The 14,376-nt window shown below is 44.4% G+C and overlaps 1 protein-coding gene across 1 annotated transcript in view; it reads left to right on the top strand.

Moving 5' to 3' along the window:
- LOC144680896 (gamma-aminobutyric acid receptor subunit rho-2-like) overlaps positions 1-14,376 on the top strand; it is a 60,350-nt gene that overhangs the window by 4,125 nt on the left and 41,849 nt on the right. Inside the window, exon 2 of the mRNA XM_078542419.1 lies at positions 1,906-2,012. Coding sequence (XP_078398545.1) covers positions 1,906-2,012 — 107 coding nt within the window. The remainder of the gene's footprint in view (positions 1-1,905; positions 2,013-14,376) is intronic.

Here is a 14,376-nt window from a genome sequence, read left to right on the forward strand (position 1 = left end):
GATAGTGATGGACTTCACTATGAAGCTGAAGGTTACCCTGATAGTGTAAAGGAAACACAGGAGCAGAGGGACCTGGGTTTATATGTGCATAAATCATTGAATGTAACAGGGTATGTTGAGAAAGCAGTTAATAAATTATACTGAATCCTGGGTTTTTAAATAGGGGCACAGAGTACAAAAGCAAGTAAGCTATAAACCTTCATAAAACACTGGTTCAGCCTCAACAGGAAGGATGTGAGGTTTTAGAAAGGGCACAGGAAATAATTATAAGAATGGTTCCAAGGATGAGAGACTTCAGTTATTGGATAGATTGGCAAAGCTGGGCTGTTCTCCTTGGAGAGGAGAAAATTGAGAGGACATTTGTTAGACATGTTCAAAATCATGAGGGGTATGAATAGTGTAAATGAGGAGGAACTGTTTCCATCGGCAGAAGGTTGGGAAACGTAAGGTGATTAACAAAACAACCAGAGGCAACATCAGAAAAAGGTTCTTTATGCAACAAGTGGTTTGGATCTGGAATACACTGCCTGAGTGTGTGATGGAGACAGATTCAGTTGCAGTTTTCAGAAGGGAACTGGATAATTATCTGAAGAGAAAAGATTTTACTGGGCTACAGAAAAAAGGTCAAGAGATGGGACCAGCTGAGTTGCTATTGCAGAGAACTGACACAAAGACAATGTGCTGAATGGCCTCTTTCTGTGCTGTATCCATTCTATGATTCTAGTATAGATACATTCAAGGAAGTTGATAACCAACATAGATGGGATGGGCCAAATGGCCTGTTTCTGTGCTGTAAATTCCATATAAAGTTGTCAGCAGGGAATCCAAACATTATACTGCGTTTCACATCTGCGGGCCATCACTGCCAAGGGGTTTATGTGAATCACTCTCTCTCCCTACATTCTCTCTCCCTCCTACACTCTCTCAAACCCCCACACAATCTCTCTCCCCCTCCCACACTCTCTCCCCCCCAACACTCTCTTCCCCCCCTCAACACACTCTCTCCCCACTCTGTCTCCCCCTCACACTCACCCCGCACCCCCTTGCACTCACTTCCTCCCCACACTCTCTCTCCCCACACTGTCTGCCCCTCACACTCATCCCGCACCCCCTTGCACTCACTTTCCCTCCACCCCCTCACACTCTCTCTCCCTCCAGCCCTACACACTCTCTCACACAATCTCCAGTCACTCACTTATGCAGGTGCTGGTGGGCCCAGTTGCTTCAGCTGCCCTGCCTGGGCCCCACTGCTCCGGCTGCCTCACCTGGGCCTCTGCTGCTCCACCTGCCTCACCTGGGCCCCTGCTGCCTCACCTGGGCCTCTGCTGCTCCACCTGCATCACCTGGGCCCCTGCTGCCTCTCCTGGGCCCCCACTGCTCCGTCCCCTGGAACTTACCTTCAAAACATATCTTCCCACTCTATTCTGCTCATCCAATCACAGGCTGGTTTCACTAATGAGCCTATCAGCGGCAAATACAGGGAGGAACCAGCCTGTGGTAGAACAAGCAGCTTTACAGCATTTTTCAAAAGTTGTCACTTGAATGTTCAACAAGTCTGCATTGAGCTGGACAAATCTGCTTTAAGTGGAAGGTGCTGGAGTGGCACTCCGGTACACTCTGGCAACACTGCACCACCACTTATAGCTCTCTTTCGGAGTAGCATGGGCAGAGGTGGAGCTCTCACTCAGAGGTGATACGTGGCATGGGATGAAGAGAAAGTAATTTGAATAAAGGAAGGTACTTGCTTTCAGTAAAAGTGAATACATATTAATATTATACACTGATTATAAATAAATTGTTTAATAAAATGCTCCATTAAATGATCTGGTGTTAACACATTGCCATATTGTTCATGATATATTTCGGAGGACAGTGGAAATGATCAGATGTTTTGCTCCCCCGCAGTCCCATATTAAGGAGAATTCCGGATTTAACTAAAACTCGAACAACGAAGTCCGAACACCTGCTCAGAGTGGATGAGCATGATTTCACAATGAGACCTGCATTTGGTGGTAGGAATTTATTTTATAAATTCTATCGACAATTAAACTTCCAATGCATACTTTTCTGAGAGTGTTGCTCAGTCTTCTAGTTTCTCGATTCAAAGCTACAATTTTGGTGTTTATAAGCAATTCATTTGATGTGGTAACATTTCCAGCATTTAAGGGGAAAGGAACATAAAGCAAAAAAGATGATTTTAATATGGTTGGTGAAGAATGACAAGTACTGCAGAATCACATTATACGCTTGAACAGTTTATGGAAGAACAACCAATATAGAATATATTAGAATTACTTCATACTGATGGAAGACATGTTCTGGAACTCTGCCAGAATTGAAGGCAGATGTGGAATAAGCCTGCAAAATATTTATTGAAATGAAATATTAATGTTGGGAACACATTATCCAATGTATTTTTAGCATTAACAGCAATGCTGGGCAATGGGGATGCTAATGTGCCCCTGGCATCCAGCATTGCTAAGGCAGTGAGCAGAGCTTTAAAAATGGTATTGCCCAAGGCAGTTGATCACAGAGTGATGTTTTCTCAGCCTGTGCCACTGACCATGCTGTGCTACTGTGGTGTCACTCCAACTCCCATCCACTTCCCCACCCTACTCAAGACAGGTGACCAGTTGGGACTGGGAACCTGCCAAAGGATATCGAAATAAGTCTAGCCCTGAAATACCACCTGCTGAGATGGGGGAGTAAAGGCTGCACTGCCACCCAGCCAGTAGAATTCCCACTAGAACAGAATATCCATAGAAACACTTTAAAGGACCATTGATATTGCATGGTGGGGGTGGAGGGGGGTGGCAGAGTGGGGTGGGGAGCTGAGGATAGAATACATTGGTTTTATCACTTTTATTTTTGCTAAATATTTTGAATTTCAATTGTAGCTTCCCATTTTTGCATGATCAGCAACACTAACCTGGATGTATCTGGTCCGAGGAGCTTGATCAGTACCAGTTAACAATTTTGTAATTCTGTGCACTATTGTGTAAACATTGGTCTTTTGGAATTTCACAAATATGGCAGGATTCAATATGATTAAATTTTACATTCACTTTGAGGGAGAGAAGAGTGGGTCCAAGACTAGTGCAAGACAATCGAAAGATTGGACAGAATATAAAGAACAGCAAAGAATGTCAAAAAGATTACTGAGGAGGGAAAAAATTAGAATACGAGAGAAAGTTAGTTAGTAATATAAAGATGGATAGTAAGAGTTTCTTTAGATATTTAAATAAGAAAAGAGTTAACAAAGTGAGCGTTGGCCCTTTAGAGAGTGAGTCTGGAGAATTAATAATGGAAAGTAGGGAGATGGCAGATGAATTGAGCAGGTATTTTGCTTTGGTCTTCACTATAGAGGATACAATTAACACTTCAGAAATGGCTGTAAATCATGAAATGGAAGGGAGAGAGGAATTCAGGAAATTACAATTACCAGAGAAGTGGTATTGAGCAAATTGTTGGAGCTGTGGGCTGACAGATACCCAGATCCTGAGGATTCACCCTAGGGTCTTGAAAGAAGTGGCTAGTGAGAAAGTTGAAGCATTGGTTTCAATTTTCCAAAATTCCTTATATTCGGGGAAGGCTCCATTAGATTGGAAAATATGAACAAATGTAACTCTTTTATTACAGAAAGCAGGGAGCTATAGGCCAGTTAGTGGTGGTGTAGTGATATTGCCACTGGACTGGTAATCCAGAGACCAGGGTAATGCTCTGGGGACCAGGGTTCAAATCCTGACATGGGATGGTGAAATTTAAATCTGGAATTAAAAAGCCTAATGATGGAACCATTGTTGATTGTCATTAAAAACCCATCTGGTTCAATAATGCCCTTTAGGGAGGAAATCTGCTGTCCTTACCTGGTCTGGCCTACATGTGACTCCAGAACCACAGCAATGTGGTTGACTCTTAAATGCTCTCTGAAATACAAGCCACTCAGTTGCATCAAACTGCTGAAAACCCAATAAAAAGGCACCTAGGCACTGGAAATGACAATGGCAAACCCAGCCTTGTTGACCCTGCAAAGTCCTCCTTACTAACATCTGGGAGCTTGAGCCATAATTGGGAGAGCTGTCTCACAGACTAGTCAAGCAACATCCTGACATAGTCATCCTCACGGAATCATACCTTACAGATCATGTCCCAAACACCACCAGCAACACCCCTGGGTATGTCCAGCAGGACAGACCCGGCAAAGGTGGTGACACAGGGCAGAAACTTCTGCCTGTCGGATGGGCCAGTCGGGTGTGGGTGCAGGTGTGGGCAGGCACCCAACAGGCAGAAGATTCTGTCTGTCACTTGAGCACATGTTTATGAATTGTCAAAATTGTTTTTATTTATTTAATAAAACCTTCATGAAACCTCATCCCGCTTGTAGATGAGGTTTGATGCAAAATCTGAAGGCCGCTTGGGCTCTTCATCTGCCCACCAACCTTAAGGTTGGACGGCAGCCCTGTTAATTGCCTAAATTGGTTCCTCAATAGCCTTAACAGGCCTTTAACAGTTCAGCAGGCACACAGCCGGCATGTGCCCGCCGAACGAATGAACAGAATGACGCGTGGTGACGTCAAGACGCACGCCCGACGTCACCACGCATCATTTTACGCATGGGCCCCACACGCCAAAGAGAAAATTCTGCCCACAGTGGTATACAGCTGGGAGGGAGTTTCCCTGGGAGTCCTCAACAGTGAGTCTTGTCCCCATGAAATGGCATGGCATTAGGTCAAACATGGGCAAGGAAGCCTGCTGCTATTTACCACCTACTGCCCCCCACTGCCTCCCCAGCTCAGCTGATGAATCAGTGCTGCTCCATGTTGAACACTGCTTGGAGGAAGCACTGAGGGTGGCAAGGGCACAAAATGTACTCTGGGTAGGGGACTTCAGTGTCCATCATCAAGAGTGGCTAGGTAGCAGCACTACTGACTGAGCTGGCTGGGTCCTAAAGGACATAGCTGCTAGGCTGGGTCTGCGGCAGATGGTGAGGGAACCAACAAGAAGGAAAAACATATTTGATCGCATCCTGACCAATCTGCCGGCTGAAGATGCATCTGTCCAGGACAATATCGGTAGGAGTGATCACCGCATAGTCCTTGTGGAGATGAAGCCCCATCTTCACTTTGAGGATACCCTCCATCGTGTTGTGTGGCACTACCACCATGCTAAATGGGATAGATTTCGAACAGACCCAGCAACTCAAGACTGGGTAGCCATGAGGTGCTGTGGGCCATCAGCAGCAGCAGAATTGTACTCAAACACAATCTGTAACCTTATGGCCCAGCATATCCCCCACTCTACCATAGCCATCAAGCCAGGGGATCAACCCTGGTTCAATGAAGAGTGCAGGAGGGCATGCCAGGAGCAGCAGCAAGAATACCTAAAAATGAGGTGTCAACCTGGTGAAGCTATAACACAGACTACTTGCGTGCCAAAAAGCATAAGCAGCAAGTGATAGACAGAGCTAAGCGATTCCACAACCAACGGATCATATCTAAGCTCTGCAGTCCTGCCACATCCACGTTCTGAATGGTGGTGGACAATTGAACAGGTCACTGAAGGTGGAGGCTCCACAAATATCCCCATCCTCAATGATGGAGGAGCCCAGCACATCAGTGCAAAAGATAAGGCTGAAGCATTCGCAACAAACTTCAGCCAGAAGTGCCGAGTGGATGATCCATCTCAGCCTCCTCTGGAGGTCCCCAGCATCACAGATGCCAGCCTTCAGCCAATTTGATTCACTCCACGTGGCATCGAGAAACGGCTGAAGGCACTGGATACTGCAAAGGTTATGAGCCCTGACAATATTCCAGAAATAGCACTGAAGACTTGTGCTCCAGAACTTGCCGCGCCTCCAGCCAAGATGTTCCAGCACAGCTACAACACTGACATCTACCCAGCAAAGTGTAAAATTGACCAGGTATGTCCTGTACACAAAAAGCAGGACAAATCTAATCCGGCCAATTACAGGCCCATCAGCCTTCTCGTGAGCATCAGTAAAGTAATAGAAGGGGTCATCAACAGTGCTATCAAGAGCCACTTGCTTAGCAATAATCTGCTCACTGACGCTCAGTTTGGGTTCTGCCAGGGTCTCTTGCCTCCTGACCTCATTACAGCCTTGGTTCAAACATGGGCAAAAGAGCTGAATTCCAGAGGTGAAGTGATAATGATTGCCCTTGACATCAAAGCAGCATTTGATCGCGTGTGGCATCAAGGAGCCCTTGCAAAACTGGAGTAAATGGGAATCAGGGGGAAAACTCTCCGCTGGTTGGAGTTATACCTAGCACAAAGAAAGATGGTTGTGGTTGTTGGAGGTCAATCATCTCAGTTCCAGGACATCACTGCAAGAGTTCCCCAGGGCAGTATCCTAGGCCCAACCATCTTCAGCTGTTCTATCAATGACCTTCCATCCATCATAAGGTCAGAAGTGGGGATGTTCGCTGATGATTGCACAATGTTCAGCACCATTCGTGATTCCTTAGATACTGAAGCAGTCCATGTCCAAATGCAGCAAGACCTGGACAATATCCAGGCTTGGGCTAACAAGTGGCAAGTAACATTCGCACCACACAATTACCCAGCAATAACCATCTCCAACAAGAGAGAATCTAACCATGGCCCCTTGACATTCAATTGTATTACCATCGCTGAATCCCCCACTATCAACATCTTGGGGGTTACTATTGACCAGAAACTGAACTCAACTAGCCATACAACTACTATGGCTACAAGAGCAGGTCAGAGGCTAAGAATCCTGCAGTGAGTAACTCACCTCCTGACTCCCCAAAGTCCACCATCTACAAGGCACAAGTCAGGAGTGTGATGGAATACTCCCCACTTGCCTGGATGAGTGTAGCCCCAACAACACTCAAGAACCTTGACACCATCCAGGACAAAGCAGCCTGCTTGGTTGGCGCCACACCCACAAACACTCCCTCCACCATCGACGAGCAGTGGCAGCAGTGTGTACCATCTACAAGATGTACTGCAGGAACTCACCAAGATTCCTTAGGCAGCACCTTTCAAACCCACGACCACTGCCATCTAGAAGGACAAGGGCAGCAAACACATGGGAACACCATGACGTGGAAGCTCCCCTCCATGCCATTCACCATCCTGACTTGCAAATATATTGCCCTTCCTTCACTGTCGCTGGTTAAAATCTTGGAATTCCCTTCCTAACAGCACTGTGGGTGTACCTACAATACATGGATTGCAGCGGTTCAAGAAGGCAGCTCACCACCACCTTCTCAAAGGCAATTAGGGATGGACAATAAACGCTGGCCCAGCCAGCAAAGCACACATCCCATAAATGAATGAAGAAAACACATCTGTCATAGGGAAAATGTTAGAAATTGATATTAAAGATGTTATAGCAGAGCATTTAGAAAAGCTTAAGGCAAGCAGGCAGAGTCAACATGGTTTTGTGAAAGGGAAATCATGTTTAACTAATTTATTGGAGCTCTTTGAAGGAGTCACATGTGCTGTGGATAAAGAGGAAGTGCTGGATGGACGATTTCCAGAAGGTATTTGATAAGATTCCACAACAAAGGTTACTGGGGAAAATAAAGCTCATAGTGTAGGGGGTAACATATTGGTATGGATAAAAGATTGGCTAGCTAACAGGAAACAAAGGGTACCCATAAATGGGTCTTTTTCTGGGTGGTGGGATGTAACGAGTGGTGTGCCACAGGGATCACTGCTGTGGCCTCAACTTTTTGCAATTTATATAAATGACTTTGATGAAGGGCTCCGAAGAAGAGTCATATGGACTCGAAATGTTAACTCTGTTTTTCTCTCCACAAATGCTGTTAAACCTGCTGAGTTTTTCCAGCATTTTCTGTTTATGTTCCAGATTTCCATCATCCATAGTATTTTGCTTTTGTGTTGTTGACGAAGGGACAGATGGTATGGTTGCTAAATTTGCTGATGACACAAAGAAAGGTAGGAAAGTAAGTTGTGAAGAGGACGTAAGGAGGCCACAAAGTGACTTAGATAGATTAAGTGAGTGGGCAAAGATCTGGCAAATGGAGTGAAATGTGGCAAATGTGAAATTGTCCATTTTGACAGAAGAAATAAAAAAGAAGCATACTATCTAAATGGTGAGAGATTGCAGAGCTCTGAGATTCAGAAGGATCTGGGTGTCCTAGTGCATGAATCACAAAAGGCTAGTATGCAGGTACCGCAAGTAATTAGGAAAGCTAATAGAATGTTATTGTTTATTGTGAGGGGAATTCATTACAAAAGTAGGGAGGTTATGCTTCAGTTGTACAGGGCATTGGTGAGACATCAGGAGCACTGTGTACAGTGTTAATGTTTCGAGTCCAGATGACTCTTCTTCAGAACTAAAGGAAGAAGAGTCATCTGGACTCGAAACGTTAACTCTGTCTTTCTCTCCACAGATGCTGCCAGACCTGCTGAGGTTTTCTAGCAATTTTTGTTTTTGTTTCAAATTTCCAGCCTCCGCAGTATTTTGCTTTTATTGTAGCGCTGTGTACAGTATTGGTCTCCTTATTGAAGGAAAGATGTAAATGCGTTAGAAGCAGTTCAGTGAAGGTTTACTAGACTAATACCAGGAATGGGTGGGTTGTCTTATGAGGAAAGGTTGGACAGGTGAGGCTTGTATCCACTGGAGTTTAGAAGAGTAAGAGGGAAAATGGCACAAAGGGAATTGTTCATTTGGAGAGCCGATGCAGACACAATGAGCAGAATGGCCTCCTTCTGTGCTGTAACGATTCTGTGATTTTACTGAAGCAAGTAATTCAGACAAACTCATTAGCTGCAAATATATTCAAACTAAATTTAATCATAGTCACAAGAACAGTCCAATTGTATTCCAGTTGCAGATTCTGGGATTAATATGGATCATTTTTCTAATTATTGATAGTTTTTTGGAGTGAGCAATAGGTGGAGAGAGAAAAGTTAAACCATCACCTTACCAACTGGGTCGTTACAATGCAGAAGGATGTCGTTCTGCGCATTGTGCCTGCATAGGCTCTCCAAATGGACAATTCCCTTTGTGCCATTCTCCTGCCTTTTCCTCATAACCCTGCACATTCTTCCTTTTCCAATAGTCTAATTCCCTTTTGAATGCCTCAATTGAACCTGCCCCCACCACACTCTCAGGCAGTGCAATTCAAACCTTAACCACTCGCTGCGTGAAAAAGTTCTTTCTCGTATCGCTTTTGCTCCTTTTGCCAGTTACATTAAATCTATGTTCTCTTGTTCTCGATCTTTTCATGAGTGGGAACAGTTTTTCCCTCTCTACTCTGTCCTCAACCATCATGATTTTGAATACCTCTATCAAGTCTTGTCTCAGCCTTCTCTTCTCTAAGGAAAACAGTCCCAACTTCCTCAATTTATCTTAATAACCATTCTTGTGAATCTTTTCTGCACTTTCCCCAATACCTTCACATCCTTCCTAGAGTGCAGCGCCCAGAACTAGACGCAATACTCCAGCTGAGGTTGAACTTGTGTCTTTTACAAGTTCAATATAACCTCCTTGTTCTTGTACTCTGTGCCCCTATTGATAAAACCTAAGATATTGTATGTTTTATTAACCACTTTATAAACCTTTCCTGCCAACTTCAAGGATTTATGCACATATACACCCAGGTCCCTCTGCTTCTGCACCCCCTTTAGAATTGAGCCCCTTGTTTTAAATTGCCTGTCCATGTTCTTCCTACAAAAATGAATCACTGCACATTTTTCTGCATTGAACTTCACCTGCCACCTGTTCACCCATTCCATCAACTTCTCCATGTCCTTTTGAAGTTCTACACTATCCTCCTCACAGTTCACAATGCTTCCAAGTTTTGTATCATCCACAAATTTTGAAATTATGCTCTGTACACCAAGGTTTAGGTCATTCATATATATCAGGAAAAGCAAGGGTCCCAACACTGATCCCCAGGAAACTCACCACAACTCTTCCTCCAGCCCAAAAAACATCCATTAACCACTACTCTCTGCTTTCTGTTACTCAGGCAATTTTCTATCCATGTCTCTTTTACTCTACAAGCTACAACTTTGCCCACAAGTCTTTTGTGCAACACTATATCAAATGCCTTTTGGAAGCCCATGTACACCACAACAACAGCATTACCCTCATCAACCCCCTCTGTTACCTCTTCAAAAAACTCCATCGTTAGTTAAACATGATTTTCCATTAAGGTATCCATGCTGGTGTTCTGTAATTATCCTGAATATGTCCATGTGACTTTAATTTTGTCCCAAATTATCATTTGTAGAAGTTTCTCCACCACTGAAGTTAAACCGACTGGCCCACAGTTATTGGACTTATCCCTACACCCTTTTTTGAACAAGGGTGTAACATTTGCAATTCTCCAGTCCTCAGACACCACCCCTCAGTCAAAGGAAAACTGAAAAATTATGGCCAGTGCCTCCGTCATTTCCACTGTCACTTCCCTCAGTATCATTGGATGCATGTTATCTGGTCCTGGTGCCTTATAATCTTTAAGTACAGACAGCCTATCCAGTACCTCTTCCTTATCAAGTTTAAACCCTTCTAGTATCTGAATTATCCCCTCTTTCACCCTGACTTGGGTAGCATCTTCTTCCTTGGTAAAGAGAGCTACAAAGTATTAATTTAATACCTCAGCTATGCCCTCTACCTCCATGCATAAATCCCCTTTTTGGTCCATAATCAGCCCAACTCCTCCTTTTACAACATTTTTACTATTTATATGTCTATAGAAGACTTTGAGATTCCATATTATGTTGGCTGCCATTGTCTTTTCATACTCTCTCTTTGCTTCTCTTATTTGCTTTTTTACCTTCCATATTAAGTATTAAATTATTCTTCTCTGTTCCTTGCCCTGTTTATTGGGACGAAAGCCCCAGTGACAGCTACTACTAAACAGACATCCCATTGATGGTGCATAACCAGGGGCAGTAACCTGTCTCCAGGTGACATCACATATAGTTGTCTGTTTGTATGAAGACAGGTTGTACGAAAAGTCAGTGTCTAATATCATTATTCCAATCTGTTATTTAAATAATAATGTAGAGCAGATTTTTATTTAATGTAATTTAGTTTCCTTCTTAGATTGATTTGTTCATTTTAATTTTATCCTTTATTGAGTACCCTTACTGGTTACCCATTTACTGTTGCCCCTTGGTTTAAATTATTCAGCAACTCCTTCTCCCTCAGCACCGAGCTCCCGCCTTCTGTTCTTTCTGAGTGTGGTGGCCAACACTGTATGCACCCCTCCAGATAGGGTGTAACCATACCTTTATACAACTCTAGACTAATTTCCACCCCTTTGTGTTCTAGTCCCTTTAAGATAAGGGCTAATATTCCATTCACTTCCTTATTTATTTTTTCTACCTGTCTGCTGGTTTTTAGTAACTTCTGTACATATGGGCCCCTAAGCCTCTTTGCTCCTCCACAGTTCCAAGGTTCCCACCATGTGTAGAACCTAGGCCACACACACAGCAGGACAATTCAAGGCTTCAACCCTGGCTTGTGCCAAGAGATCCACCCTCCTGATGTAGTACCAAGCCCCTGGACTGTGCACTGAAAGATTGCAAATACATGTATTGCTGTGATCTAAAAGGAACTAGGCCTTGGACATTACGTGTATAGATACTCACACAATAATTACATTACTAATTCAGATTGACATATCCTTTATCTGTCTTTATTCACTTATCTGTTGTGAATAGAGGAAGCAAGATTGTGCCACCTCAAGTGGACCTCTGTGCTGCTCGTAGCTAAAAGGGTATGATGCATGTATGTAGAGAGGCTGGTCAAAATCAATCAAAATCCTTGTGGTGTTCTGGACTGCTTCTTAGAAGAATTGAAGATAAGGATACATGTGCAGTGGCTACAGTCCCTTCAGTGCCTGCCTGTTAGGGAAAGATGCAAGTTGTAGAATTCTTGAGGGGTTTGATACGTTTAACATATTTTTCTGACTTGGGCCTTTTGTATTGCGCTGCATGTAATAATTGTCTGGGTTAGTCTCAGCACTTCTTACTGCTCTTTCTGAAGACCTTAGCCAGGGTCCAATTTTTAAGAACCTTTTAGATTTTCTCTTCTGTCAAACTAAGGTCAATATATTGCAGAAAGGGAGTTTACACAGCAAGTTATTCTAGGTTGTAAAATGTATTGTTTTATTGACTTTTGAGTCAGACAAGTTTGGAGAGTGTGCAAGTGGTCAATCTTTGAATGATGTTGAATTTGTTAGCCAGTTACTGCAGGATTTCATCCTTGTGAGATATTCTGGTGATTACCTGTGGCATTATGCTTTTTCCCTTACTGCTATGGCAATTGCGTTGAGGAATTACTATTGGTGGCAAATTAGGAACAGGCCGATACTTCAGTTCTTTAGCAGTATGATAATATGCTGTAATGTTGCATGGTGAGAGGGGTACCTTTGTTATAAGCATCACTGGTCCTGGTATTTTTGCTCCCTTACCCAATTTTTATTTGCAGTATCCTTCAGCTGATTTTTAAAAATTCATTTACGGCATGTGGGCGTCACTGGCTGGGCCAGTATTTATTGCCCATCCCTAGTTGCCCTTGAGAAGGTGGTGGTGAGGTGGCTTCTTGAACCGCTGCAGCCCATATGGTGTAGGTACACCCACAGTGCTGTTAGGGAGGGAATTCCAGGATTTGACCCAGCGACACTGAAGGAACAGCGATATATTTCCAAGTCAGGATGGTGAGTTGCTTGGAGGGGAACTTCCAGCTGTGTTCCGAAGTATCTGCTTCCATTGTCCTTCTAGATGGTAGGGGTCGTGTTTTTGGAAGGTGCTGCCTAAGGAGCCTTGGTGAGTTTCTGCAGTGCATCTTGTAGATAGTACACACTGGAGGGAGTGAATGTTTGTGGAAGTGGTGCCAATCAAGCTGGCTGCTTTGTCCTGGATGGTGTCAAGCTCCTTGTTGTTGGAGCTGCACTCGTCCAGGGAAGTGGAGAGTATTCCATCACACTCTTGACTTGTGTCTTGTAGATGGTGGACTTTGGGGAGTCAGGAGGTGAGTTACTCACCACAGGATTCTTAGCCCCTGACCTGCTCTTGTAGCCACAGTATTTGTATGGCTAGTCGAGTTCAGTTTCTGGTCAATAGTAACCCCCAAGATGTTGATAGTGGGGGATTCAGTGATGGTAATGCGATTGAATGTCAAGGGACGATGGTTAGACTCTCTCTTGTTGGAAATGGTCATTGCCTGCGGTGCGAATGTTACTTGTCACTTGTCAGCCCAAGCCTGGATATTGTCCAGGTCTTGCTGCATTTGGACATGGGCTGTTTCAGTATCTGCATGGTCGTGAATGGTGCTGAACATTGTGTAATCATCAGCGAGCATCCCCCACTTCTGACTTTATGATGGAAGGTAGATGGTTGGGCCTAGGGCCCTGAGGAACTCCTGCAGTGATGTCCTGGAACTGAGATGATTGACCTTCAACAACCACAACCATCTTCCTTTGTGCTAGGTATGACTCCGACCATCAGAGAGTTTCCCCCCTGTTCCCCATTGACTCCAGTTTTGCTAGGGCTCCTTGATGCCAGACTCAATCAAATGCTGCCTTGATGTCAAGGACAGTCACTCTCACCTCACCCCTGGAGTTCAGCTCTTTTGTCCATGTTTGAACCAAGGCTGTAATGAGGTCAGAAGTTGAGTGACTCTGGCGGAACCAGTGAGCAGGTTACTGCTAAGCATGTGTCTCTTGGTAGCACTGTTGATGACAACTTCCATCACTTTACTGATGATGGAGAGTACACTGATGGGACGGTAATTGGCCAGGTTGGATTTGTACTGCTTCTTGTGTACCGCAGTTTTTCACATAGCCGGGTAGATGCCTGGGTTGTAGCTGTACTGTAACAGCTTGGCTGGGGGCGCGGCAAGTTCTGGAGCACAAGTCCTCAGCACCATTGCCAGAATATTGTCAGGGCTCATAACCTTTGCAGTATCCAGTGCCTTCAGCCATTTCTTGATGTCACATTGGGTGAATCGAATTGGCTGAAGACTGGCATCTGTGATGCTGGGGAGCTCTGGAGGAGACCAAGAAGAAGCATCCACTTCACACTTCTGACTGAAGGTTATTGCGAATACTTGAGCCTTATCTTTTGCACTGATGTGCTGGGCTCCTCCATCATTGAGGTTGGGGATATTTGTGGAGCCTCCTCCTCCAGTGACCTGTTCAATTGTCGTCCACCATTCAGAACGTGGATGTGGCAGGACTGCAGAGCTTAGATATGATCCGTTGGTTGTGGAATCGCTTAGCTCTGTCTATCACTTGCTGCTTATGCCATTTGGCACACAAGTAGTCCTGTGATATAGCTTCACCAGGTTGACACCTCATTTTTAGGTATGCATGGTGCTGCTCCTGGCATGCCCTCCTGCACTCTTCA

This window comes from Cetorhinus maximus, chromosome 5 (genome assembly GCF_964194155.1).
Source record: "Cetorhinus maximus chromosome 5, sCetMax3.hap1.1, whole genome shotgun sequence".
Classification (NCBI taxonomy): domain Eukaryota; kingdom Metazoa; phylum Chordata; class Chondrichthyes; order Lamniformes; family Cetorhinidae; genus Cetorhinus; species Cetorhinus maximus.